At 35.0% G+C, this 27130-nt stretch overlaps 1 protein-coding gene across 2 annotated transcripts in view; it reads left to right on the top strand.

The window, feature by feature from the left end:
• Positions 1–25291, top strand: part of COMMD10 (COMM domain containing 10) — a 172447-nt gene extending 147156 nt beyond the window's left edge. For both annotated transcript variants that reach the window (XM_054589932.1, XM_054589934.1), the window contains exons 6-7: positions 22625–22684; positions 23371–25291. In XM_054589932.1, the coding sequence (XP_054445907.1) occupies positions 22625–22684; positions 23371–23409 (99 nt within the window). In that variant the 3' untranslated portion in view covers positions 23410–25291. The remainder of the gene's footprint in view (positions 1–22624; positions 22685–23370) is intronic.
• The last annotated feature ends 1839 nt before the right edge of the window (positions 25292–27130 follow it).

The raw sequence follows: 27130 nt of genomic DNA, 5'->3' as shown, positions 1-27130 counted from the left end.
TTTTGCAAAATGTCTTGAGCCCCTTTGAACATAGATGTCCTCTAAATGCAAAGGTTGGTTGGTCAGTTCTTTTAGCCTAAGATGTCATTTATTTGTCTTGCTATTAAGAATAATTAACTTATTTACTTATTTAAAGGAAATCTACATTATACAAATGACGTATAATGTTTATCATGAACATTTCATGTCCTGGAAATCTCAGATACCAACTGTATTCAGAGTAATTGTCATTTTGTTTTGTTTTCAAATATTCATGCAAAAGAATTATAAAAATTTTTCTAAATTAAGGTTTAACCCATAGATTAAGCCACCAGTGAAAGTGAACTTAGACTCATTCTATTGAAACATTTTATCTGCTTCACAAAACAATAACAGTTTTGTATTATTTGGTGGTCTGTCTTCAAAAGACATTACATTTAAAAATAGCTGGAAGTTGCTGTTTTAATAAGAAGTAATGTCATGTGGGAAAGGAACCCAACCCTCTGCATGTTCTCTGCCTAGAACATAATATTCTGCATACTAGAGTTTTTTTCACTCTCCCTAAAATTTAGGGTTTTTCATCCAGTTCTTATGCTATTGACATTGACCTTCATTATATATATATAAAAGGCCTCTCAGACAGTCAATATTGGTGTGAAAATAGCTTTTAGAATTGTAGTCATATTTAGGTTATATCCAGACAGTGATGTTACACACTTTCCAAAAGTAATTTATTTGGACAACATTTACAAGACTCTATGTATGTAATTATTTATCTACTTATTCCTTATTTAAAACATTACATTTGAGAGAGTTTTTGTTTTCCCACTCGGCATTTTACATGTGGCTTATTTTCCATTCAATTTAAGAAACCAAAAAAAAATTATATTCCACTTCACAAGCATTTATTAAATTTAGGTCCCTGGACTAGATATATTGGAGCATAAAAACGATGATGATGATGATGATGATGATGATGATGATGATGATGATTGCAAACACTTGCAATCATTGATTACTTCCTGAATACTAGACCAGGCCACTAAGCCTAAGTGTTTAAAGTGCTTCTACACATAATGCTATTTCATCTTCATGTCCCTGTCAAGTAGGTGCCATTATTATCTCTATGTTACAAATGAGGAAACTGAGGCATGGCACATTTCAGTTTGCTCAAGACAGTGATATGTGAAGAGTTTAAAACACAAGCAGTTGGATACCAGCGTTCACACTCTTAACCATTGTGCTAAAATTTCACTCTACTAGAAAAGCAACAATACATTCAGGGGGAAAATGCAGCGCAAAGTAGAATGTGTTCCGTGCTGCACTTCTGGTTCAGAAGGAGCGATGCATTCCTGTTGGGAGATGGGAGAAGGCCTCATGGAAGAAGTGTTTTAGCAGACCCTTGAAGGATGGCAGAATTGGTCATGTGGAAGGATGGTAACGTGGAAGTTAGTTCAAGGAATATATTCTCACTGAAAGGGGCATTGGGAACAAAAAGAAGGCATTGTTTGGAGAAAATACAGAAGTATTCAAAGTTAGTAATTAGCATATTTGTATTGCATCCTTGGAGAGATGGTAGGGAAGAGATAATTCAACTTGAATTGTGGAAGGACTGAAGTGGCAACCTAGGGTATTTGAACTTCTGCCAGAAATGAAGACTCTTCACAGGGTCTAAACTCTAGAAAAAGAAGTCCATGAACAGAGTTGGATGGATTGAAGATGGAAAGGGTCATCCTAATACTTGGTAAAACTTAGAGACCATATTTAAGAATTGCATCAAGTGTTTAAAATATATTTTACTCTGTAACTAAATGAAACTGAGGTTGCCACAGTTAATTTGAATACACAGAAAGAAAAATCTTTCTGCTTACACAGACCTTTCAATATAATACATATGTTTTCATTTAAAATTTGAAACTTTACCTCATTTTTGTGGTATTAGTGAATTATAGATCCAAATTGTATATTGTTTTAAAATTGAGTTGTTACATTTTTCTTTTCTAGCTGTAGGAGAAAACTTCAATAGAAAGCAATTATCTAAACTGGAATCTGGTCCAGGTCCGAAGAATTAAGATCAGTTTCTTATAAAGGTGTTATAAAATATTTTACAAATTTTAATGTTTTGTATCTAATCTTAGAAGACATTATCTGTAGGTGAACTAAATAGGTCTGAGTTGATTCTACAAAATAAACGTACTTTCTAAAGAACTCCTATTACATTCTTTAATATAAATCTCTTGCCATAGCCTGTCAATATTTAAAGTACAACATTAAGGAGAGTTGCACTGACAACAAAATTTCATTTTTACTGTGGTGTGAATGGTTACATGTGAATACCTTTTTTTAAGGTACTGAAATAGTATTCTCTGAACATAGTAGTTCTAGAGGAAAGATTTCCTATCAGGCCTGTCAGGGGAAAGCTGATACACTTGGAGAAATCTTGGGCCACCCACCAAACCTGTGATTCACTACTGCAATTAGTGAACCAAGTTTTACCAAAGTCATTATACTGGCTGTGATTTCTCCTTCACACTTTCACATTTGACTTCATAGGTGATGGCGACTTTCAGATTTCAGGCAGTAAGTAAGATAAAAACTTACTTAGTTTAAGTTAGAAAAAATTGGATTAGTCTGAGCCATATTTTTGCCTGATACCTTTTTTCAATCATTTTTGTGTTCATTTTTATGGCTTTCTATAATAAATTATATATTTTTAATTTTAGGGTTATTTATCTTTTTCTGAAAACACTATTTATATTACCATACTGATTCTCTTTGGATATTTTAGTCTCTTCCTTTTCTTTTCAAATTATATTTTATTGATTATACTATTACAGTTGTCTTACTACCTTTGTCTTCCTCCACCCAGCACCCCCAGTCTCTCAGGAAATCCCCCCCGCTATTGTTCATGTCCATTGGTCATGCATGTAAGTTCTTTGGCTACTCCATTACCTATACTGTACTTTACATCCCCATGCCTATTCTGTACCTACCAATTTTTACTTCTTAATCCCCTCACCTCTTACCCATTCCCCCACACCCTCCTCCTATCTGGCAACCATCAAAATAACTCTCCAAATTCATGATTTTGTCTCTGTTCTTCTTGTTTGCTTAATTTGTTTTTTTAGATTCAATTGTTGATATGTATTTTTGCCATTTTATTGTTCATAGTCTTGATCTTATGTTTCTTAAATAAGTCCCTTTAACATTTCATACAATAATAGTATGGTTATGATGAACTCCTTTAGTTCTTCCTTGTGTGGGAAGCTCTTTATCTGCCCTTTGATTCTAAATGACAGCTTTGCTGGGCAGAGTAATCTTGGCTGTACATCCCTGCTTTTCATGAATATTTCTTGCCAATCCCTTCTAGCCTGCAAAGTTTCTTTTGAGAAATCAGCTGACAGTCTTATAGGAATTCTCTTGTAAGTAACTAACTACTTTTCTCTTGCTGCTTATAAGATCTCTCTTTATCTTTAACATTTGGCATTTTAATTATGATGTGTCATGGAGTGGGCCTCTTTGCATCCATTTTGTTTCGGATTCTCTGTGCTTCCTGGACTTCCATGTCTATTTCCTTCACCAAATTAGGGAAGTTTTCTTTCATTATTTTTTCAAACAGATTTCCAATTTCTTGCTCTTTCTCTTCTCCTTCTGGTACCCATATGATGCTAATGTTGAACTTCTTGAAGTTGTTCCAGAGGCTTTTGATACTGTCCTTATTTTTTTTTTTTTTTTGAATTCTTTTTTCTTGTCATTGTTCTGATTGGTTGCTTTTTGCTTCTTTATGTTCCAAATCATTGATTTGATTCTCAGCTTCATCCATTCTACTGTTGTTTCCCTGCAAATTGTTCTTTATTTCAATTAGTGTATCCTTTGTTTCTGACTGGATTTTTTTATGCTGTTGAGGCCCTCACTAAGTTCCTTGAGCTTCCTTATAACCAGAGTTTTTTGAACTGTGCATTTGATAGATTGCTTATCTCCATTTCATTAAGTTCTTTTCCTGGAATTTTGATCTGTTCTTTCATTTGGGCCATGTTTCTTTGCCTCCTCATTTTGGCAGCCTCCCTGTGTTTGTTTTTATATCAGGTAGAGCTGCTATGAACTCCCTGTCTCAGCAGCATGGCCTAATGTAGTAGGTGTCCTGTAGGGTCCAGTGGCACATGCTTCCCTGTCACCCACCTGGGTACTCAAGGTGTGCCCTTTTGTAGTTGAGCCTTGGTTGCTGTTAGCAGATCAATGGGAGGGGTTTACCCAGGCCAGTCAGCTGCAAGGATTGAGTTTGACCACATACCACCAACCTCCGCCCTCCATGAAGGATCGTTTGTGCAGGGTTAGGGTGGTGATGGTGCTCCAGTGTGGTCTATAGCTGTCTGCTGGGTGCACTGGCCCTGGGGTTTCCTGGGTGGTGGAGGCCAAGGTCAACCCCCACCTGTGTTTTGTCCAGGACCACCCTGCCTGAACTATAAAGCAATCTGAGATGGCTGCTACTTGTGCTGGGCTTGGAGATTCCCAGGCAAAACCAAGCTGTGAATCTAGGCTGGCTGCTGCTAGTGCTGGGCCTGGGGCTCACTGAGGCCAGTTGTGGCCTGTTTCAGAGGATTTAGGAAGTTGTGAAGCAGGAGCTAAGACCAGCCATTCATATGGAAAAGAAGCTTGGGTGGGTCCATAAGTTGGGTGGGGCAGAGCACCTGGGGATCTCCAGGGCAGGTCAAACGGTGTTAGCCAAGTTGATGGAGCCTCAGATATGGTACCAGTTTGCCAGCTCTGTGGGGGAAGGGTTAGAAAAGGGACAATGGCCTCTGCTTGCCTTGACAGCAGACATTTCACTTTTTCCCCGATATGTCACTGGTGCCTTTCAAGCTGCTCCCTGAGTGCTGGAGCACAGAGGGAGTGAGTCTTAGTCTTAGTTGGTGAGTCCCTGTGTAGGTTCTTGAAGAGGAACTGCGTGGCTTCCAGCAGTTTCTTCCCCTGACTCAATCTCCACTGATACTTGTTGCCAGAAGTTGTGAGAAATTACCATCCTGGCAGTGGAACCCTGGGCTGGGGGTGCTGGTGTGGGGCTTGGACTCCTCGCTCCCAAAATATCCCTCCCAAATTTTTATCCACGACACCTGGGTGTGGGACTAGCCTATTTTGCATCTGTGCCCCTCCTACCAGTCTGGATGGATGTGGTTTCTTTAATTCTGTAGTTGTCAAGTCTTTCATTCAACTCAATTTCTGATGGTTCTGAGTGATGGTTCTTCTATATTTTAGTTGTAATTTTGATGTGGTTGTGCAAAGAGGTGAGCCATGTCTGCCTACACTGCCATCTTGACTGGAAGTCTCTAGCCTCTTAAGTACCTCTTTCCTACTTTTCCATGAATGTAGGTATATGTTGAGAAATGATTTTGTCAATAATTTTGATTCTTTAGGTTGTAAGACATCTCATTTGCATACATATAGGTTATTAAAGAAGATAATTGGCTTTCATCCCTTTTTCTAATCTATGCTTTGCCAGTCTTCTCTACCTTTTGGTAGAGAAAAAAGGGAGGAGGTTGGAAAATTAGTAAATACTCCTTGCCCCATTCCTGAATATTCAAATCCTGTCTCCAAAAACTAGGTCTAATTTTACCTCTATCACAAATTTGAAATGAAAGTGAAAGAGGTATTAATTGCTGGTTTATTGTTATTTTCTTATTTTCAACTTTCCAGTCTTAGTAAATGAGTAGCATTTTAAAAATTATTCTTCTAATCTTGGTGTCATTAATAATATTTTTACATTTTTAAATCTTTTGTTCATTGTGTCTGATTTTCTACTTTATATTTTTATTTGTAGTGAGTCTTTATCCTTCTACTAAAGGGAAGGAAATAGGATAAGTGATGGCAGATTTTAACTGTATTCTTTAAAGGCAAAATGTTAATATGAGTTATACCTAGGTGTAACATTACATAAATATCTGATATATTAGTCCCTGTAATTTTAACATTTTAGGTATTTTATAATTAAAAAGTAAAAGGTAGACTGGGACCTGTTTATAGAAAACTTTGACTTCTAGGCAAAAGAGATAGAACTTTAATTGTTGGTAATTGGGGAAATATTGACTATTTTTAGTAGAAGAGCATCCTAATGAAAGAAGCACTTTGAAAATTGAATTGATCATCAGTATTTAGAATGAACTAGAAATTAATGATGAGACTGAAGAAAAGGAATTTAAGTAAATGAAGCATTCCGATTTTTGAGAAATAAATCTTTAGAAGAGTCAGTGGCATAAGGGATAGAAAGGAAAGGGGAAGGGGTACTGCTACTTTAGGTAATCATTTTGATGAGCATTCTCAAATGAAAGCTGGGATGTATTACTAATCCTGCTCAAAGCTTTCAGTATACTTTACTATCTCACATCTAGTTCTTACCACATAAACATAGGCCCTGTGCATGAACTGGGTTAACATTCCAAATCAAGATCAAACTGGGATCATGATCAGTATTATGGTTATTACTCCTAAGCCACTATCTGGAAGATAACTTCTAAGAAGTTCTGTTACCAATAATTCTGGTTTCAAGTAAGTCTGGCCCACCTACTAGGAGCCTGTGTTTATTTGGAAGAATTCAGATTTGCAACACAGTCCTTGGCCGCTTCAAGTTTCTGCAAACTTTTATTTAAGCCAGTCTCTTTGTAATGTCTAAAAGAGAAACCCTTAAACCATTACTTAACCCCACCTTGTAACATTGCTTCACACAGACATTCTGTTTTTTAAATTATCATTGTCTTTTACCTGCTTTATGACACAAATGAGTAATTTTTTCACAGCTATTTGGGAAAATTTCATTAACCTTATCAATTTTATATTTGTTAACTTGATCTGACTTGAAAGTAAAAGTTACTTGTAATCACCTTGAAATTAAATAGATTTAACCTATTTTCATACTTTATTCCATTCAACTATGAAATACTCTGTCTTAATTTCCTAATCTATGATTTTTTCAAAGCCCACTGTGACCGGTAATCAAAAAGTGATGTTTGATAGGTGCCCTCACCATTTTGTCATTTTTTTTTACTGTTTCAGGATAGGAAATGCCTTTGAAACCCTTGTTTATTTTTCAGCACTACAAAAGAATTTTATAAAGTAATGTTAAATTCAAAATTATTGTTGAGAACTTCTTAATAGGATAATTTATAGTTTTGTTTTATTAAGTTGGTGTAGTTCACAAAACTCACTTATATTAATGACTAGACTAGAGAGGCATTTAGGCCCTCTAATCATCAACAAATATAAAATATTAAACCAAATTGTGTAACTTTATTATGCTATGAGTCATTCCAGGGACAGACCACATATAACAAGCAAAAGCTGAATGGTCTAGTTTTAATGTTTCTGATTCAAACGTTTGGCTTTTTTTTTAATGGAGGTAAGCTGGAGTTTTAAAACTAACAAAAAAATTTTTTATGGACTTTATATGACTCATTAAAATAAAATATTTGCAACTAATCATTGAAAAAAGCACTCAATAAACTTTAGAGAAGAGATAAAACGAGGCAAAATTTATTTTTAATATCAATTTTAAGTCACATTTGTAGTCTCTTAAAGAAATTTGCATGATGTAAGACTTTACTAATGTTTGAAAATTTATATAAATAAGAACTGCTAAATGATGTATTCTGTTTATTCCAGAGCTGTGATCTAACAGCCTCTGTAGCTGTCAGCAGCCTTTCCTATAAAATAAGAGCGCATCAGATGGTAATGAAGAAGGCCTGAAATTTCAACCTTGAGATGGGTAGTTACGCTGTATTCAACATGGCTGATGTTGCTGGCTTCCACTTACATGTGTACAATAGGTCCTTTTTCACTGGCAGAAGTGAATAAAATGTGGAATATGTATGCTTATTAGGTCACTTTTGGTAAATAGAACTAATGATTTAAGACATTCGTCTACAGTAGGGGTTGGCAAACTTTTTTCTGCGAAGGGCCAAATAGAAAAATATTTTAAGCTTGCAGGCAATACAGTGCTGCTATTATAACATGCAGCCATAGACAATACATAAACAAAAAACAAATGAGTGTGGCTGTGTTTCAGTAAACCTCTATTTACAAAAACTGATAGCAAGCCAGAATTGGCCTGTAGACTGTAGTTTACCAACCCCTGGGCTATATTCACTTGACTTCCTCACTTTATGTTCGTCTCTCTGATCAGTTGGGGTTGGCGTCTCCCCACCAATACACCAAAAATACTTTTCCCAATGTCAGTAATGTTCTTGTCATTACATCTAAAATGAAAATGAATTTGTCCTTGTCTTAGGTGATTCTTGGGAGCCTCTGACACTTGAATCACCCTTTTCTATTAAAAGTCTACCTTTCCTTAGGGTTCGTGATAGCACTTTTCTAGTGTTTATCCTACCTCTCAAGGCATTCCTCAGCCTTTGTGTTTGCAGAGCTCCCCTTTTTTGTAGCTCATTCCCTAAATAAGGGTGTGCATTAGGGATCTGTTTAAAATTTATATTGTTTCCAGAAGAGGCAAATTTATAAGCACAGAATGTATATTGCTGGTTGCCTAGGGCACTGGGGAAAAGCAGGTTAGGAGGATTGGTAGATAATAGCTAAAGAGTATGGATTTTGGGGAGGGGGGTGATAAAATACTCTAAAATTAATTGTAGTGATAGTTGCACAATTCTGTGAATATACTAAAACCATTGAATTATACACTTTAAATGGGTGAGTTGTGTGGTATATTAGTATCTCTATAAATCTGTTTAAAAATTATAAGTTAAATTCTCCAGTTATTATTTTCTTTAAATTGAAAATAAAACCCATGCCCCACCATTTACTCAAGCACCATAATACACACTGAACTGTCTGCCAATAGTATCTGTAATAGTAATAGTATCTGTAATAGTAATAGTATATTCCCCAAACACTGTATTTCATTTTTTATGATTTTTTATTGTTGTTCAATTACAGATGTCTCTCTTTTCCCCCCATTACTCTCCCCTGTGCTACTCACACCCACCTCCCTCATTCAATCCACTTCTGACCCTATTGTCTTTGTTCATGAGTCCTTTATACACGCTCCTTGACTTGAACCTTCTTCTTCCCCATGTTGTCCCCCTCCTTTCCCCTCTGGTCACTGTCAGTTTGTTCTTTATTTCCATGTCTCTGGTTCTGTTTTGCTCGCTTGTTTGTTTTGTTGGTTAGATTTCACTTATAGGTGAGATCATGTGGTATTTGTCTTCAACTGCCTGGCTTATTTCACTTAGCATAGTACTCTTCAGCTCCATCCATGCTGTCCTGAAGGGTTGGAGTTCCTTCTTACTGCTATGTAGTATTCCATTGTATAAATGCACCACAGTTTTTTGATCCACTCACTTACCAGTGGGCACTTAGGTTGTTTCCAGCACTTGGCTATTGTACATAACGCCACTATGAACATTGGGGTGCATAGGTTCTTTTGAATTGGTGTTTAAAGATTCTTAGGGTATAATGCCAGCAGTGGAATCACTGGGTCAGAAGGCGGTTCCATTTTTAGTTTTTTGAGGAAATTCCGTACTTTTTTCCACAGTGGCTGCACCAGTCTGCATTTTCACCCCTAGGTGCCCTAGGGGTTCCCTTTTCTCCACACCCTCACCAGCACTTGTTGTTTGTTGATTTGTTTATGATGGCCATTCTGACCGGTGTGAAGTGGTATCTCATTGTGGTTTTAATTTGCATCTCTCTGATGGCTAGTGATGCCGAGCATCCTTTCACTTGTCTCTAAAGCCCTCTGTACGTCCCCGTTGGAGAAGTGTCTATTCAGGTTCTTTGTCCATTTTTTTATTGGATTATTTCTCTTCCTGGTGTGGAGTTGTATGAGTTTTTTATGTATTTTGGAGATCAAACCTTGTCCAAGGTATCGTTGGCAAATATATTTTCCCATACAGTAGGCTCCCTTTTCATTTTGTTGGTGTTTTCTTTAGCCGTGTAGAAGCTTTTTAATTTGATATATGCACATTTGTTTATTCTTTCCTTTTTGTCCCTTGCTCTAGGGTATATGTTGGTGAAAATATTGCTGCTACTGCAATATCTGAAATTTTCCTGCCTATGTTTTTCTCTAGGTCTTTCACAGTGTCACAACTCATATTTAAGTATTTTATCCATCTTGAATTTATTTTTGTGTATGGTGTTAGTTGGTGGTTGAGTTTTATTTTTTTTGCACGTAGCTGTCCAGATCTCCCAGCACCATTTATTGAAGATGCTGTTTTTACTCCATTTTATGCTTCTGCCCCCATTGTCGAATATTAATTGATCATGGAGACATGGTTTTATTTCTGAGCTTTCTATTCTGTTCTATTGATCTATGTGCCTGTTCTTTTGTCAGTACTACACTGTTTTGATTACAGTAGCCTTGTAATATGGTTTGATACCAGGTATTGTAATCCCTCCTATTTTGTTCTTTCTTAAAATTGGTGAGGCTGTTTGGGGTCATTTATTCTATATAAATTTTTGAAATGCCAAACACTATATTTCAAATGTAAAATAAAAACCTTCTTTATTAGTTCCTGAGATGCTCAGGATTATAAAAGATATCAACTCATTAGAAGCAATTTGTTTTTAGAATATACATTATTAGGTCATTTGATGATTCCAAGAGGATTTTGCAAATTGTAAGCCAGTAATTTGGTTAGCAGGGAACTAACTAATTTGGATTGAAAAATGAGCTCAGTCTTTGTCTGTCACCATTACAAGTTCAAATTTGTAGTGGAACAACATGATTACAATTTAGTAATTTCTTTTAGACAGTTACTGCCTTAAATTAACCCCATAATCAAATTAGTTATTGTACCTGCCTGTCTTTCAGATCTTGAGTCCAATGTGTTGAGGGTAAAATGGGGGGTGTCCCTTTACTATGTTGCAGTTTAACAATGGATTTTCAGGTGTCCCCTTATATAGTAAACTCAGGACCCTTCTTAACATGAAGCAGATGCTGAACTTACCTTCTTTACTTTGCAGAAACAGAGGTTCCACTTAGCTTGAAAGAAATGTAAATTGTAACTAATCTGAGAAATGAATACTCATTAAGGTGTGCTTATTGGTCCTCTTTTCCTTCAACACTCACATGAGAGTACAAAATAGAAAAAATTAAACCAACACATATTTTTATTACCTTTTTCTTAGCACTGCGAATTATATTAGGTTATTTACTTTAGAATGCAAAATACATAGTAGCTCTTGAAGGTACACACACATCATCCAAATTTCTGTGTATGAATGCAATAAAGTGATTTTATGAACAAAGGACATTGAGCTCATAGGTTTTAAAAGTATACACTGGAAATATAATACGATTGCAATTTGATATCTGTGTTTTACCTGGGCTTCTTCAGCTAGGATACTAACATGTTTTGAGAAGTTAAGTAATACAGCTATTCTAAATCTGTAATGATAATGCTTCAGTAATCAGATAAGTATTTATAATTAAAGTATAATTTCCAGAAAAAGATAGCATCACCTATAATATTTATTATAGAAAAAAGCTCCATTTTTTAGCTCTTACTGCTATTCTTAACAATTTCTCGCTATATTTAAGGAGCTTCATGTAGTCATATTCAAAACCTCGTGTTGATTATTTTCATCAACCATAGCTAAATATTTCAATACCAAATCTGAAAATCATGACTTAGCAGCATCCCTATAATAAATTGCAGTTAATGAATACTATAGGAGATGCATTTTGATTGACTCCAAGTTTGTGATCTGCTCATGCATAGAACATTGTAATTTTTAAGAGGACAGAAAATATGATGATGATATGACTGCCAAACACATTGTGCAGTCTATACAAGAACAAAGTAATACTTCAGCCACAATGAAAAGGGCATATACAGATAACAGGTTAAATGTTTTAACAGCTGAAGTAGATATTTCTGATTACACACTTAGTGACTATATTTCATGCACAGTTTTATACAATTTTCATGTTTAATAAGTTTTTATGGTAAAAAAGTTTCTTGTTATGTCAGCAGTCAAAACTATTGTCTTTTAGCTAAAAATATTCAAAACCACAAATCTGCTTTCACCAGCTTGAGGCAGGGACCTTCAAGTGTAAGAAGCCATTTTTCAAGCTAACTAGGAAGTCAATACCTAGAGTTCAATTACTGTGATATTTAGCCCGCACATTTACAGAGTAAACAAGAGTTATGAGACCTACAGGACTACTGTCATCATTGGGGCAAATACTATAGTATAACTGGAAAATATTGTCATCATTTAGACAAAAATCTATCTATTTTAATACTCACCATATATTGTATTCTTTTCCCTGTAAGGGCAAAAGCATGTTTAAATTCAGCAACCTCCTTTTCTTAAAATTAAGCCCAATAAACATGTTATTAAGTACTAAGATTAAGAACCATACTAGGCTACTGGACTACAATAATGAAGATAAAGCTTAACTTTTCCCCGTGAAGAACCTAACATCTGTGGTGCAAAAAGGTAGGTAATTCTGTACAGTGTAGTAGGGAAAGTCTATAATAGAGATATGTATAGGTTGCATCATGTTAACCAAAGTGAGTATTAGAGCCAAAGGAAATAGCTGGTATATGTACATGTGTATGCATGCATATACTCATAAGAGATTTTGGGAGGACAGCTGGGAGGACACAAGGAGCAACATGAACAAAGCCCCAAAGGGCAGTGTACAAAGCATCCGGTCCTGCTGGTGCATACAGTGCATTAGGAGGACCCTAGGAGGTGAGGGGTCATGGGCCAGGTTTTGGAAGTCTTGAATGCCGTGCTAATATGCTTGAAATATGCTTTTGTTCTTTACATACTGACTATATTCTTAAATATATAAGCATTTTGTCAAACTGTATTTTTCAAAGATTGAAAAAAGATATGGTTGATTTAACCTCTGGAAATGTCCTATTTGGCTTTTATTCCATTTATTTGTGGCAGTTGTCCTTTGGTAACTTTTATCAAATCTTCATATAAACTCAGGGTTTTCAGTTTGCTCACTGCCCTGCTAGACAGCAGGGCCATGCACACCTGTGAAGTTTTGGAGCCTGCTGGAATCACAGGGCTTGATGGAGAGAGATCTGCTCCATATCCAGGTGAAAGGGATTATTTCTGTATGTAGTACATTCACTGGGCTAACATATTTTTGTTTGTTTGTAATTACAATTTGAAACATGGCCATGGTATTGTGTCAACTTCTGTGAAATTTACCCAGTGGCTATTTTTAAACTAATGTAACCAAGACAAATATTTGCTTACATATTTTTCTGAAATTTTTTTGAGAAATTGAAGACTTTAACCTCACATTATACCTCTATTACTTTAGAAGCTTGGCACTTCATCACCCGTATTTATCAAAATATTTACCCTCAGCATAGCTTTTATGTACTTCTGTGTAGAATGAGTTAGAGAAGGGAACTGTGCAATTTTTTCTATAAATTAGCTTGATATGCTGGTGAAAATCCTGTTTTATCTTTGGTTACTATACTAATGAAGTGGAAAGGACAATAAAGAGTCCCACATACATGCTTTATGTGAGTTAGTTCACCTTTGTGAGACCAGTTTCCTCATCTGTTAAATAAGAGGGCTGAACCAGGTTATTGCTAAAGCTCTTCCTCACTGACATATTGTGATTCTCTACCTCAATCCACAGGTTTTATTGTATTTTCTTATGTAGGTGTGCCCTTTAACATCCTCAAGTCACAGGATTGAAAAGAACCTTGGGAAATCATGTAGTCAAGCTGCCTCACAGAAAAGTGGAAATATGCCCTCACCCTCTACCCAGAATGCTTTTTGCTTGCACCTCTTAAGCTGGCACCTTCTGAGGCAGAGCTGTTGTAACATCTGTTACCCCTTCGTTGCCAGGATTGATTCGACTGACCTGACAGATGGGCAGAGGATCCCTTCCTTCCTACTGTCTCACGTATACTCTTCTAATAGTCGGGAGCTTAGCTATGAAGAGCAGTCTGCCTACCTAGAGAAAGACCATTCTTTGGTCAAAAATATATTCCTCCCCAGGGTTTATTTATCTTTTTATCAGTAGTCTTTAAATGTGTACTGAATGACTGGGTATTATGGTTGACATAAATGACTAGTGCTTGTATGTGTGAGTAGAGTTTCATAGTGTTTTCGGTCTATGGTGGGACCTTAAATTACATCCCTAGTTTTTTAAACAATAATAGCTAGTAAAGATAGCCCTAGCTGGTGTGGCTTAGTGAATTGAGCACCAGCCTGTGAATCAAAGGGTCACCAGTTTGATTCCCAGTCAGGGCACATGCCTGGGTTGTGGGCCAGGTCCCCAGTTGGGGGAATGCAAGAGGCAACCACACATTGATATTTCTCTTCCTCTCTTTCTCCCTCCCTTTCTCTAAAAATAAATAAATAAAATCTTTTAAAAAATAATTAGTAAAGATAGTCAACAAATAATAACAAAGATACCGGACTATATTTATTATATAGATAATATAATCTATAAGTATATTTATTTCATAAATGGTGCCTGATGATTTTTGTTTTATAAATTCATTCAGTAGAACTTGCTATAGTAATTAATTTTTATCTCAGCCTTTTATTTCTATAACTTAAAAGGAGAAAACTTCCTCTTTAAGTACCTAGCAAAGTATTTTTATTTAGATTAATGAGGGCAAGATAGTAGTTTTTTTCTTTTTCTAGTATCCCCCACTCATAATTTTCTAGGTGAAAAGATACTTATATCATTTCTAATCCTAATATCCAATTTAAGTATAAAAGCTAAGTAATGTAAATTTGATTTAATTCTTATCTGGTTTATATCCGTATTATTTAGAGGATATTTCTGCTTAGATAATTTGTGAAGAGACTAATGTGTTTTGCTCTTGGAAAATGTATATATGTTCCTAATTCCTAACTACTGGAAAAGCAAATGATATTTTTACTGTCAGCTTTCATCAAGTTAGACCCTCCCAAAGACCTCTAAATTCTGTTTTCATGGAAACTTTTCTAATGGCTATGCGCACTATTATCCAGGTACTCATAGACAGGATTAAAAATTAAAAATGAAGAGGAATGGGTGAACAGATACATCTTCTCTTTTAAGGAATTGTCAGGATGTCAATCTTTGCATTTTAATTATTATTTTGCGGTGTTTCTGCATCCTTTTTGCAATAGGATGCAGAAAGTTTAAGTCTGGTATTAATAATGCATGAGACTAGCTTGCACAATATAAGCAATTTATTTTCTAAATGGGTTCTTAGTTGTAATATTACATATATATGTATATACACACACATATATATGGCAGAAGAAAGAGCGTAAATTTTCTAATCTGTGTATGTTTAGTTAATAATATTAGTGACTAATGGGTTTTACTGGAAAATGGAAGATTGAAGGCATATTTAATCTTCCATTTAAAAATAAACCACCCAGTTTTAGTGCCTGTATACTGACTTAGTAAATTATTTTGATTCATGTAATAAATGCTCACCATATGTTACCATACACCACACAGAAAACATGTGTTAAGCTAGTGATGTTCATCATTTTTGGAACACCTACCTACCCTAAATATTGACATTCCATAGGGTTAAGCCCCAGGCTATCCTGTCTTCTCATACTGACTTCTTTTCCAAGGCAATTTCATCCACTCTTACAATTTTAAATGTCAGTACAGCAGTAATTCCCCAATGTATATCTCTTACCTAAATCTCTTTTCTGGCTTTCCAGAATTATTTCATATATTTTCAGGGAAATCTCCCAGACATCAAGCTAATTACGTCTGAAACTGTACTTTTGATTCACTCCTAATCTTCTCTTCTAAAGAGTTTCCTATTTCAGTTATATCCATCTGGTTTCTCTTGCCAGAAACCTGAGAGTCATTCTTGACTCCTATTCCTTCACCAGCCTTCTCTGCCCCAACTCAAATTTGTCAGTAGATGCTACCTTTTCTACCTCTAAACCACATCTCAGGTTCTTCACTTTTCTTTATCACTGTGCCATTGCATTAGACCTTTTGCCTGGACTAGTGCCAAAGCCTACTAACTGGTTTATCCATCTCCAGTTTGGCCAACTGCAGTTCATTTGCAAATAAAAGCCAGAGTTGTCAATATGTAAATATATTGTTCTTATACTTAAAACTCTCCAATGACTTTCGGCTGTTCTTAAAGACCTCTCTGTCCATCCCAGAAAAGGTGAGGAGGTATATATTAGTTTGCTAGGGCTCCACAGAATAACAGAAATGTATTTCCTCACAGTTCTGGAGGAAGTTCTTTGAGATCTGGGTGTTGACAAGGTTGGTTTCTTCTAAGGCCTCTTTTCTTGGCTTGCAGTTGACCATCTTCCTTCAGTGTCTTCATATGGTCTTTCTTCTGTGTGTGTCCGTATCCTAATCTCCTTTTCTTATAAGTGACCAGACATACTTTGTTAGGGCCCACCCTCATGACCTCCTTCTATCTTAATTACCTCTGAAAAGACTCTGTCTCCAAATACAGTTACATTCTGAGGTACTAGGGGTTAGGATTTCAACATAGGAATTTTGGGGAGACACAGTTCATTATATGACAGGCTTAAACTGATGGTTAATGGAAGAGTAAGCATGCACAAAATGCACTACTCTGCATATCATCTCTGTATTCCTTGTCTCCTCCACCATCTTTTTATCAAAATGCCAACATACTACGTGAGATAGATGTTGAAAAGGTGCTTATAAACATTGGTGTACAAGTATCTTTTTGAGTCCATGTTTTCAGTTCTTTTGGGTATTCGTACTCTGGAGCAGAATTGCTGGGTCATAGGTAATTTTCTTTTAACTTTTTCAGAAATTGCTGTGTTTTCCCCAGCTGCTGTGCCATTGTAATTCCCACTAGTAATGCATGAGGATTTCAGTTTCTCTGCACCTTGACCAACATTTGTTTTTTCCCCCATTAAAAATAAATTATACCCTTCCTATTAGGTATAAAGTGGTGTTGAATGTCTTTTCATGTGCTTACTTGCCATTTGTATTGTATTGTATATCATCTCTGAAGAAATGTCTGTTCCAGTTCTTTCCCTATTTTTTAATTGGTTTCATTGGGTTTGCCTTTTTGTTGAATTATAGAAATTATTTATATATTGTGGGTATTACACTCTTATTAGGTAATGATTTACAAATATTTCCTTCCATTCTGTGGGTAATCTTTTTAATCCCTCACTTTTAAACATCCATTCAAATGTCCCCCTCTCAGTGAGGCCTGTCTGGACCACCACTCCCAAGCATGCATTCCCTATCCCTGCCTTATTTTTCTCCCAGCACTGTCCGCTAACAAACACTTCTACATGCATGTGATTCATTATTATTATGATGATTACATATCTTGTTTGTTGTCTGTCTTTATCAACTAGAATGTAGTGCCTATAATAGGCCTTGTAAACATTTAGTAATTACTGAGTAAAATGAATGGGTGAATTTTGCACATGACAATGCTATCCTTTTTTTTCTTTTTCATTGGGGAAATAAAGCACATGTACAGAAGAGAAACACAGTGATTTGTTGTAAAAAGAAGACCTTTTTACCCACCACCAATATTAAGAAATAAATTGCTGCCATTAACTTATGTTAATGTCCTTATGTCTCCTCCCAATTACTTCCTTCTCTCCAGTCATACAGAGGTGATCGCTACTCTGATACTCCCGGTAGTATCTTTGTTACTTTACTTATAGTTTTACCACCTAAGTGTTTTTCTCTAAAGCTTTTTTTGTTTTGTTTTTTTAAACTTCACATAAATGAAATCAACTGGTATTTGTTCTTCAGTTTCCGTCTCTGACATTTAACGTTATATTTCTGAGAGTCATGCATGATGTTGTATTTAACTAGTTTATTTTAACATATGTATAACATTTCATTGTATTACTGGGCTACAATTTATTTGTATCGTCTTCTGTTGAAAGGAATGTTGGTTACTTCTATTTTTTTTGTTCTGTTAAATAATGTGCTATCAATATTCTTGTACTGATCTTCATGGTGTCCAAATGTGTACGATTCTGTTGAGTGCAGTATTAGGAGTGAATTTCTGGGTCATAGGCTATGCGTCTATTCAGCTTTATTGGCAACAAGTTTCTAGAATGGTTGTACAAATTCCCATCCCTTCCAACAGTGGGGCTTTTAATATATTTTTGTAAGTTTTGGGCTGTTTAGACATGCTCCTCTGTGAAGTATCTGTTCAAATCTCTTCTCTCTCTCTCTCTCTTTTTTTTTTTTTTTCTTCAATCAGAGCAAGTCTGTCAAATCCAAGGGCACTCTTGGGCAGCTTTGTAGGTACCTCTCTCAGCTGGAGACACTGCCAGGAAAAGGGCTGTGTTCATAATCGTTAATTCCTACCCCTCTTGCATTCTACTACCAGCCAGGCCTCCAGATCATTTACATTAGCTGGAATCCCTTTTAACAACCTAATCTGGCATGATAAGAATCTGAGAGTTTCTTCCTTCTCCCCAGCCAAACACTACTACCCAGATGGCTTTTTTTTTTCTTTTTCTTTTTCTTTATTTCTTTCTTTTTTTTTTTTTTTTGAGATATAATTGATATGGCATTGTATTAGTTTTGGTATACAATATAATGATGTGACATATGTTCTGGTCCATTTTTAAAATTAGTTTTGTCTCTTTTATTGATTTGTAGGGCTTTTTATGTATTCTGTATATAAGTCTCTGTGGCTAACCATTTTACTCTTCTGATGATATGTTCTGATGAATGCAAGTTCTGAAATCAAATGTATTTTAATTTACCAGTCATTTTCTTTATAGATAGTATATTTACTAACAGCTTATATACTAACTAAAGATTACAAAGTTAGTATATTTTCATGCCTTTTTAAAGAGGTCTTTATATACCCCCAGCTAATGGAGATACTCACGTATATTTTCTTTTAGCTCTTTGTTTTACCTTACTTATCTAGAATCACATTCATCTGAGAGTAGGAGACCACAGGAGCAAAATCAGGGAGGAAGGTGTGGGATTTGTGGGAGACAGTGAGTGTACCAGTTTGGTTGGAGCAGAGGTTTTTCTGGTCTTGTGGGAAATAAAAGTAGAAAGTTAGATTAAGGAAGATGGTGTAGAACCAAGAAGACTTAAGAAAAATGTTACCCTGCTTTTTCTCACATGAACAGGTATCATTAGCAGTAGCTTCCAAAACATCTTATATAAAGGCACTTTCGTCTCAAGAGGGATCATGCAATTGTGTGGATGACTCAGTTCAAATCAACCACCCTCTTTACCCCAACAAAACAATAACAACAAAGCAAAATAAAACAGAAATCTATCTTATCTACTGACTTTATTTTTATTTAAAAAAAATTCTTCATATGTGTGGAAGGGTGTATTTAACATTATACGTGGACTAGTTAGCTATTATTAAATTACTTTTTTGTTTACCAAATATAATAAATGTTTCCAATGATTTTTGCTAAATAATGGCAATATGCACTGATACTCCTGTTAAACAAACAAGCAACAAAAAAGTCCTCCAAGAAATAATTTGTGTTAATTATCTAGTGATTATATTCCTTTGGAAGACAATATAAACTTAGAATTATCTCCTTCTTTAACATATTTTAGCTTAAAATACAGTTTTCCTTGTATGAACATATCATTTGTACCTGATTACTGGAAGAATGTGGATGTAATATTCTTGTAAATTTTTTTCTTAAACACTTGACTGTATAAAAAGTGAAGTACTATATTATATAAATGTTATGTATATATATATATATATACATATATATATATGAGATATATGCATATATATTAAAAAAATGTACCTAATTTGTTTCACCAAGTAAGATTAGAGTTATTTAGTTCAGGTTTAAAATAGTTTTGGTATATGATTGATAAGATGACAATACATTTGATAACTTGTAACTATAGTTTTATGCCACTAAGATATTTCTCTTATTTAGTATGGCATAATAGGCTACATCTTATTATCCAGACTATCTTTCTGACTCTGTGGGAATAGGACCAACTAGTCAAGTCTCATTATCTATTAACAGTGAGAGACAGGAAGTAGACACGTAGATAATTAAATCCAGTGTCAAATTCAGCCTATGAAATGACTTTTGCCAGGATTTTCTACACCTTCCTTCAGAAAGCCTGTTGTTAGAGTTGCTAATGGTGGCTGAGATATGAAGAGTTAGAATTTCAATTTATTTACTCCTCCTCTTCTCTTAAAGGCACTAATAAACCATGAGTTGAGTCAAAGCCCAGTAGTATATAAATAAAGTGTAGGAAGTTATATGGAGAGCTAGACATTCCAAAGAGAAACACCCCTTAAATACTAATAATCGAATTCTCATTAAGCATAATGCTTTTCTTAATCCTTGTTGGGTCTTGACTGCCATTGATTTGTGTCCTGACATTAAACTGCAAAGAAATTGTTTGAAAACATGCTTCCTTAACAGACAGAACCTTCCATACATTTTTGGAGGAGTAAACAAAAGAGTTAGAGAGTTGATTCTGGTTTAATAAGCAATTGTGTGACTTTGTAGTTATATTCTCAAGGAAAGCTAAGAGTGTTTTCTCCTTAAAATGTCATGGTCTCAAGAAAAGTTTTGATCAGGCCCATTCCTAGTACTTGCAAGCCTGAAGCAAGAGTAAAAATGGAGGACTTGGGCTATATGTCTACATTTAGAATCATAAATAAAGCTACCAGCCTGTTAAATAAAATTGATCTTGTACTCCTTTCTGGATGAGATACCTTAATAATGTACTAGAAGATCAGATTTGAATTTAAACTTTTGGACTCTGGGGGGTTTCAGGTCAGAACAAGACAATGTGGGGAGCTGGCCAGCTCCTCTTCCCTTTTTATCCTTATCCTAAGCTCCACTGTTAGCTTCCTGAAGAACACTGCCCTTGTCCTCCCTGTGGATGAATTTAGATTCTCAAGTTCTAAAGATAATCTCTGAAAACCACTTCCATGTTCCCGCATGTTCTCGTGGTCTTCTCTGTCATTGTGAGTTGAATGGGAAGTGATAATAGTAACTAGCTACCAGTAACTCAGCTGGTACAGTTCTTTGCATATTTTGTCTCAAGTGTCAGCATTTTTTCTTCTTAGGGCTAAGTATTTCAGTAAAGCAAAACATTAAATTTATACATACACAAATTATTTCTGCTATTTTTATTTTAAGAAGAAATTTTCAAGGTTACTTTTGTTCCTTCTTTTTCTGCCATGTAACATTTTAGGAAATGCTACCTTGAAACAAAGCAAATAAAATTCAGGAAATAACCTAACTTGTCTGCCACCTTCAGGGGCACAGGAAGTCAGGTGTTGACATACTTATTTACTCTTCAGTACGTCCTAACTTCTCGCTTGTGGAGTGATGAACTTGCCTTCTTCTTCCCTGGGGTCAAGCCTAGGCCTGTCACCTCCCTTTAACTGCTGGAAGGAAATACAGCACTGCTAGATAATGCTGATTCAGCCTTTGCGGTTTTATGATACATGACAGTTAGCCAACTGATTGTTCTAATGCAGTTTGAAAAATTCATAGTTTTAAATCATTCTCAAAGGATGAGGCCCTAAAGAGGATATGCTTCTTCATTCGTTTTAAAGCTTAAATACTTAGGTGGGTGTAAAAGAGAAAAGGAAGCGTAGAATTTGATCCTGTGGGCTTCGGCTTCATGAAAAAGAGGTGCCATGGCTCCGTTGACTCTCCTGGGTTAACTGGAGATAAGTTGTTTGGAAAATGTTGGCTTTGTAAATAGAAACGGAAATAATTTTTTAAAAAGATAAAACGAAGTCAACACAGACACAAAAACTGGAATTGCTAGAAAGTTGGGAATGACCACAACCAATTAAGTGCAGGAATCGATGTCCGCAGCAGGTCTCTACTTCTGCAGTCATGCTGCTTTTTTAATGTTACGTGAGCGTGACAGTGTGTTCAGAGCAGGTAAGCACATTCTTGGCATTTTCTCATTACCTTTTGTTTCCCGAAGGCACTTTGAATAAAATAGACATGTTTGGACAATCTCAGAAACTAGTTTGTTTCGTCAGTTTACAAAATCGACCCAAAGCAAGTTGGAGTGGGGTGGGTTGACATGGCACTCTACTACACCATCGCGTGGACATGCACAATATCATTTAGCATGTGTAGCATCCATAAAGGTTTCTCTATATAGCATGTGAGGTAGAAGGAAGGAGCTTAAGTCCTGCCTTTAAAGCTGTTGTATTAATTGTTAACTTTTGCTGAGTCTGTATGTTTAAAAAGGTAGCAGTCTCAGCAGGTTAAGATCGTAACTGTTAGAAGCTTGGAGGCAGCAGCTGTGCTGATGTGAGACATTAATGGCTGGATGGATTCAATCAGATATGCTGCCTCCAGTGTCTTTATGTAATGGCATTTTCTAGATTTCAAATGGACTGCTGAGAAAGATGAAATATAATCTCATGTATTATCTCTGTCTTGAAAAAAATAGATAATGAAATTTCCTCTTGCTGGCATATATTTTATTAACTTTTGTGGAGTCAACTTAAAGAACAGATGTCCCTATAGTGTTGAAACCTTTTGCTAAAATGGAGTGTTATTAAGTGCATTTGTGAGTTCTAGGAACAATGGTGTTAAGTAGAGCAGGTATCTTTTTTTAAACCACTCAGAATAATATGGCATATGAGGGGGCTAGCTGGAGAGAAAAATGTGATATAAATTATATACAACTAAATTCTTTTTTTCTCCTTCTTTCCTACAGAGTCTGGAAAAAGTTCTTGTGGAATTCAGTCACAAGGAGCTGTTTGATTTCTATAACAAGGTCAATATTTTAAAAATAATTTCTGATAAGTAGGTTTTTTATAATGTTTCCTTCATTTTATGAATTTTTATTTTTAAATACCCTATTATGGAACTCATTTCTTTAAATTTCACTTGTAAACACCTTATGTTTCACAGTAGGAAGCATTGCTGAGATGAATAGAATCTGACAAACTAAATCTGGAAGAAAATGGAAATGGTTTTAATTAAAGCAATAAGTAATGAATTATGTGGTACCTAGTCACACTGGCACTTTAGATATAAAGCAATGTTAAATATTTTGACTTCTGGATACAAGAGAAAAGGGAGACGCCAGTCCTTAAAGATTTCTTTGACCATATTTTATTATTCTTTCCAAATACTGATTTTTGTCATCTAGGACCCCCCCCCCTTTAAAAAGCTTATACAGTGATCATTTAAAATGAAGCAAACAGCTGTGTGTATTTAAAACAGTAGTATTTAGAAATCATCCTTTACAAATTTGAAAACTTAGCAAGCAGGAATTCTAGTATTTTCACATAAAAAGAAAAAAACATTAAGTGATATATTTATTGCTGTGTGAATGGATTTCATATGCATTCTTGCCAGTGCCATTCTTTCCCTTCTATTTGTGTGTTTCTAAATAGCACTTCATATGAATTTCTCTCTCTTCACCAACTTTCTCTCTTTTTTTGTCTTTGTAAATAGCTAGAGACCATACAGGCACAGTTGGATTCCCTTACGTGATGCTCCTGAAGACTGCTTTCTCCAGCACACTCCTACCACCTCCTTATTTTACTTTGAAGATAGACTGCCAGGTTGTGTTTTCTGAAAGATTCAGTAGTTTTCTTCTTGTAAATTATATGGTTTATCACTTCTTAGACAAATAATAGCTAATAGAAATGATTTCCTGAGGACTGAGGTTCTAGTATACATTCTCTAGTTCCATGAGCCAACAGCAAGCAATTGTTAAGAGCAGTTTTGCTTTCAGAAAAACCAAAAGTGAATACCATATTGTTTTTACTGTCCTATTTTTGCTTTATTGCCTAACAAATTTTTTTGTTTTGTTTTTTTACCTATTTGATGACACCTATAGAATCCATGAGTACAAGGTATAATGTGTACCTTAGAATACAGAACTTCAATGATTACATAATAAAAGTAAGAAAGCAGCCACATGCAATCACATACAGAATTTTTCCTTGGATATAATGAGTATATTTTGCTTTGGAAATAATATAAGACAGCAATTAAAAATAGAGTTAGTAGTATATCAAATAATTCTAGTGTGGGCTTCTCTGTGCACTTTTATTTTTTCTCTGAGTTTAATGATTTAATAACAGTCCTGGTTTTTGTATGCTTTTCTTTGTACTGAAGATGAATGATTCACTTCATAGTATGGGAGATGGATTCAGATTATGAATAAAAAGAATTGTAATGAATGCTAAATGGGTATCCTTAAAATTTCAAAATATAACTTTTTCATTCTCTTTCTGTATATATGTCAATTAATTTCAGTCAATAAAATTTGGTCTTAGAATTAGCACAATACTTTATGCTATGAATATACATAAATATGAATGTGTTTGCCTGTAAAGATAATATCAATTAGATTTTTATAAATCAGATATTTCTTCTATATTGTTTTCAGAGGGACAGGGAGGGAAGGAGGAAAGGAGAGAAAGAGAGAAAGAGATTGATTCCAACATGACTTTTCTTCACATTAAGGAATTTGATTTCAGAAATGTCCTAAACAAACAGATCCATTGATGTTAAATATCATTCTTTATATTAGATATCCAAGTGATATCAGTGTTAAATGTCTCCCAAGTAAATGGTCAACATATAGACTCCATCCCCTTATTTATAAGTGTGTTCTATATTGTCACTTAGAAGGATTGGGAGTTTGGATTGTTTCATAAAGTAAATGTTATAGTTACTGTCTGTAGTTGATCAATATAAAAAGTTTTTAAACTCAAACTTCCATTGACAGGATATTTGGAAGACATATTTATAATATAATGAGATTTGTTTCCATATGTGTCTTGTGGGATCTGTCTTATTTTCTATTCTCTGCTCTGCCAGACTCCAGAGGGAACTATCTACTATAAACATTTTGATAAATATTCTTTCAGACTTCTTATGTACAAATAAACATATATCCTCTCAAGTTGAATTTGTTAAGCCTTCCTGACCATATAGATAAGTAGAAGTTGTCATTGGTTTAACAGACAACTTAACTCCCAATGTAGGTTTCTAAATTAAATGTGACGATTCAAACTGAATTTTGAACTTATTTCTAATAACAGCTCAGTTTAAGCCCTCTGAAAGAGCTGGTTTTATATTCGCTAAGAGTATATCTAAACCTGTACAAAAATGTGGGAAATAGTTTTCTGTCCATTTGTCTAGTTCAGAAAGGTCTGATCAGTGGCATTAAAGAAAGGACAAGTAGAAGGTCTAATTCCAACTAAGGATGTAATTTTTCTGGAAATATATTTAATTGCAGGTCATTTCATTCCTGGAGGCACCATTGTTGTTTTGATATACAAATCAAAGAAAATATCATTAAAAAAAAGTATTACATGTATGTTACTTTTTAATAGAAATCAAAATGGGTAGAAGGACAAATGGGGACTGGAACATACTATCTTAGCAAATAAACATGTATGCGTGTTTGACAGGATTGAATAAAAACAGAATTTCTTGTTAGAAAAGAACCAATGTACTATTTTTATACCTATTACAAATAATATCTGCTATTCTTCAATTATAAAATATGGTTATTTTTAATTAGGAAATACCAAATATAAGTAACCATAATTTATAGAATCTCATCATCGAGAAGTGGCCATTGATGACATTTTGGTAGATTTTACTGAAGTTTTATTTTTCTGTCCATATACCTTTCTCTTTTTTCTCTTTTTTTTTCCCTCCCTTTCCTAACAAACTGCAGTAATACTATAAATACAGTTCCATACTTTGCTTATATAACATAACATTATGAGCATTTTTTTGTCCATATTATCTAAATCATAATTTTAATGTATATTAAATTTGAGTTAGCTGCACCTTATTTAGTTGTTCAATCTATTGGACATTATTTTCAATTTTTTTTAAATTGAAAGAACTAAAGAACTCACTGGTGAATATCATTATATATAAACCTTAAACCAAATCTCTTGTTATTTTATTAGTATAGATTCCTTGAGGTGGGATTACTGTGTCAAAAGTATGAATATTTATTTTATTTCTTTAATCCCCACCTGAGAATATGTTCATTGATTTTAGAGAGAGGAAGAAAGAGAGGGAGAAAGAAAGAGAAACATCAGTGTGAGAGAGAAACATCCATCCATTGCCTCCTGTATGTGCCCCAGTGGGGGATTGAACCCACAGCCTTCTGGTGTACTGGACAATACTCCAACCGAGCTACCTAGCCATGGCTATATTCTGTTTTTATCTTTAATGGAATTTTATTATAAAAATAATAATTGCCCATTGTAAAGAAAAAGTTCCTCCTCTGTTTTTACCACCTCACTCCCCAGAGGTACTTACCAACTACTTAGAAATATTTGGTTTATATAATTTTAGACATCTTAAGTAAATGCCAACACACACGCATACCACTTTGTGTATGTTTTATTTATATTTATTTTTAAGGCTATTTTTGCATATTGATAAATTGATTCTCCAAAAGTTCATCTAGATTCATACTCTTACCAACCGTGAGTGAGTGTTCACATGCCTCAAACTAACTTCAGTAGCCCCTTCCTCCTACTGTTTCATTCTCAATATTCTTTTTACCTGGGATCAGGTTTACCTGGGATCAAGAGTATGGAGGGGGTGAGAGTGGGTTAAAGACTGGAACATCACTAATTACTTTGAATATGTTAAGTTGATAAATCCAGAGGGATTGAAGAGGAAACCACTTCTAAAACCAGCAAATCTGAGAGGTAAGAGCACAGTATGTAAGTATAAGGGCATTGAAGTTAGACATTTGTTTCCTCAACAAATATTCAGTGAGTTTCTTTGGAACCAGTGCTGTGTATTTGAGGCAGAATGTTAACAATGATGAGCAAGTTAGATATTGTTCCTGGCTTCTGAAGCGTAATATGTTAGTCAGTTTTTTTTAAAGCAAAATGTAAATAAGTTGTGAACAAGTATGGGATGAAAAATAATTGAATCCTGTGAAGAAAATAAAAGATGGGACCTTGGGGCATCAGAGATTCTCTGAGGAAATGAGATTTGAGCCAAACTCTTAGCATGAGTTAGAATAAAGCAATAGAGGAACAGAGTGAAAGGCACTCTAGATGAGAATGACTCAGGCGATGTCCCCAAGCTTGGAAAACTTTTAGTGTCTCTGGGTGACACTGGAAGAAGAGTTGTCTTGGGCCACACATGAAGTACGTTGCAACACGTGCTCACAGAAAAATCTCATGATGTTTTAAGTAAATTTACAAGTTTGTGTTGG

This window comes from Pteronotus mesoamericanus, unplaced genomic scaffold, assembly GCF_021234165.1.
Source record: "Pteronotus mesoamericanus isolate MK-2021 breed Mesoamerican mustached bat unplaced genomic scaffold, CSHL_Meso_final scaffold_167, whole genome shotgun sequence".
In the NCBI taxonomy this organism is placed as follows: Eukaryota; Metazoa; Chordata; class Mammalia; order Chiroptera; family Mormoopidae; genus Pteronotus; species Pteronotus mesoamericanus.
This window is presented reverse-complemented; position numbering and strand designations above follow the sequence as displayed.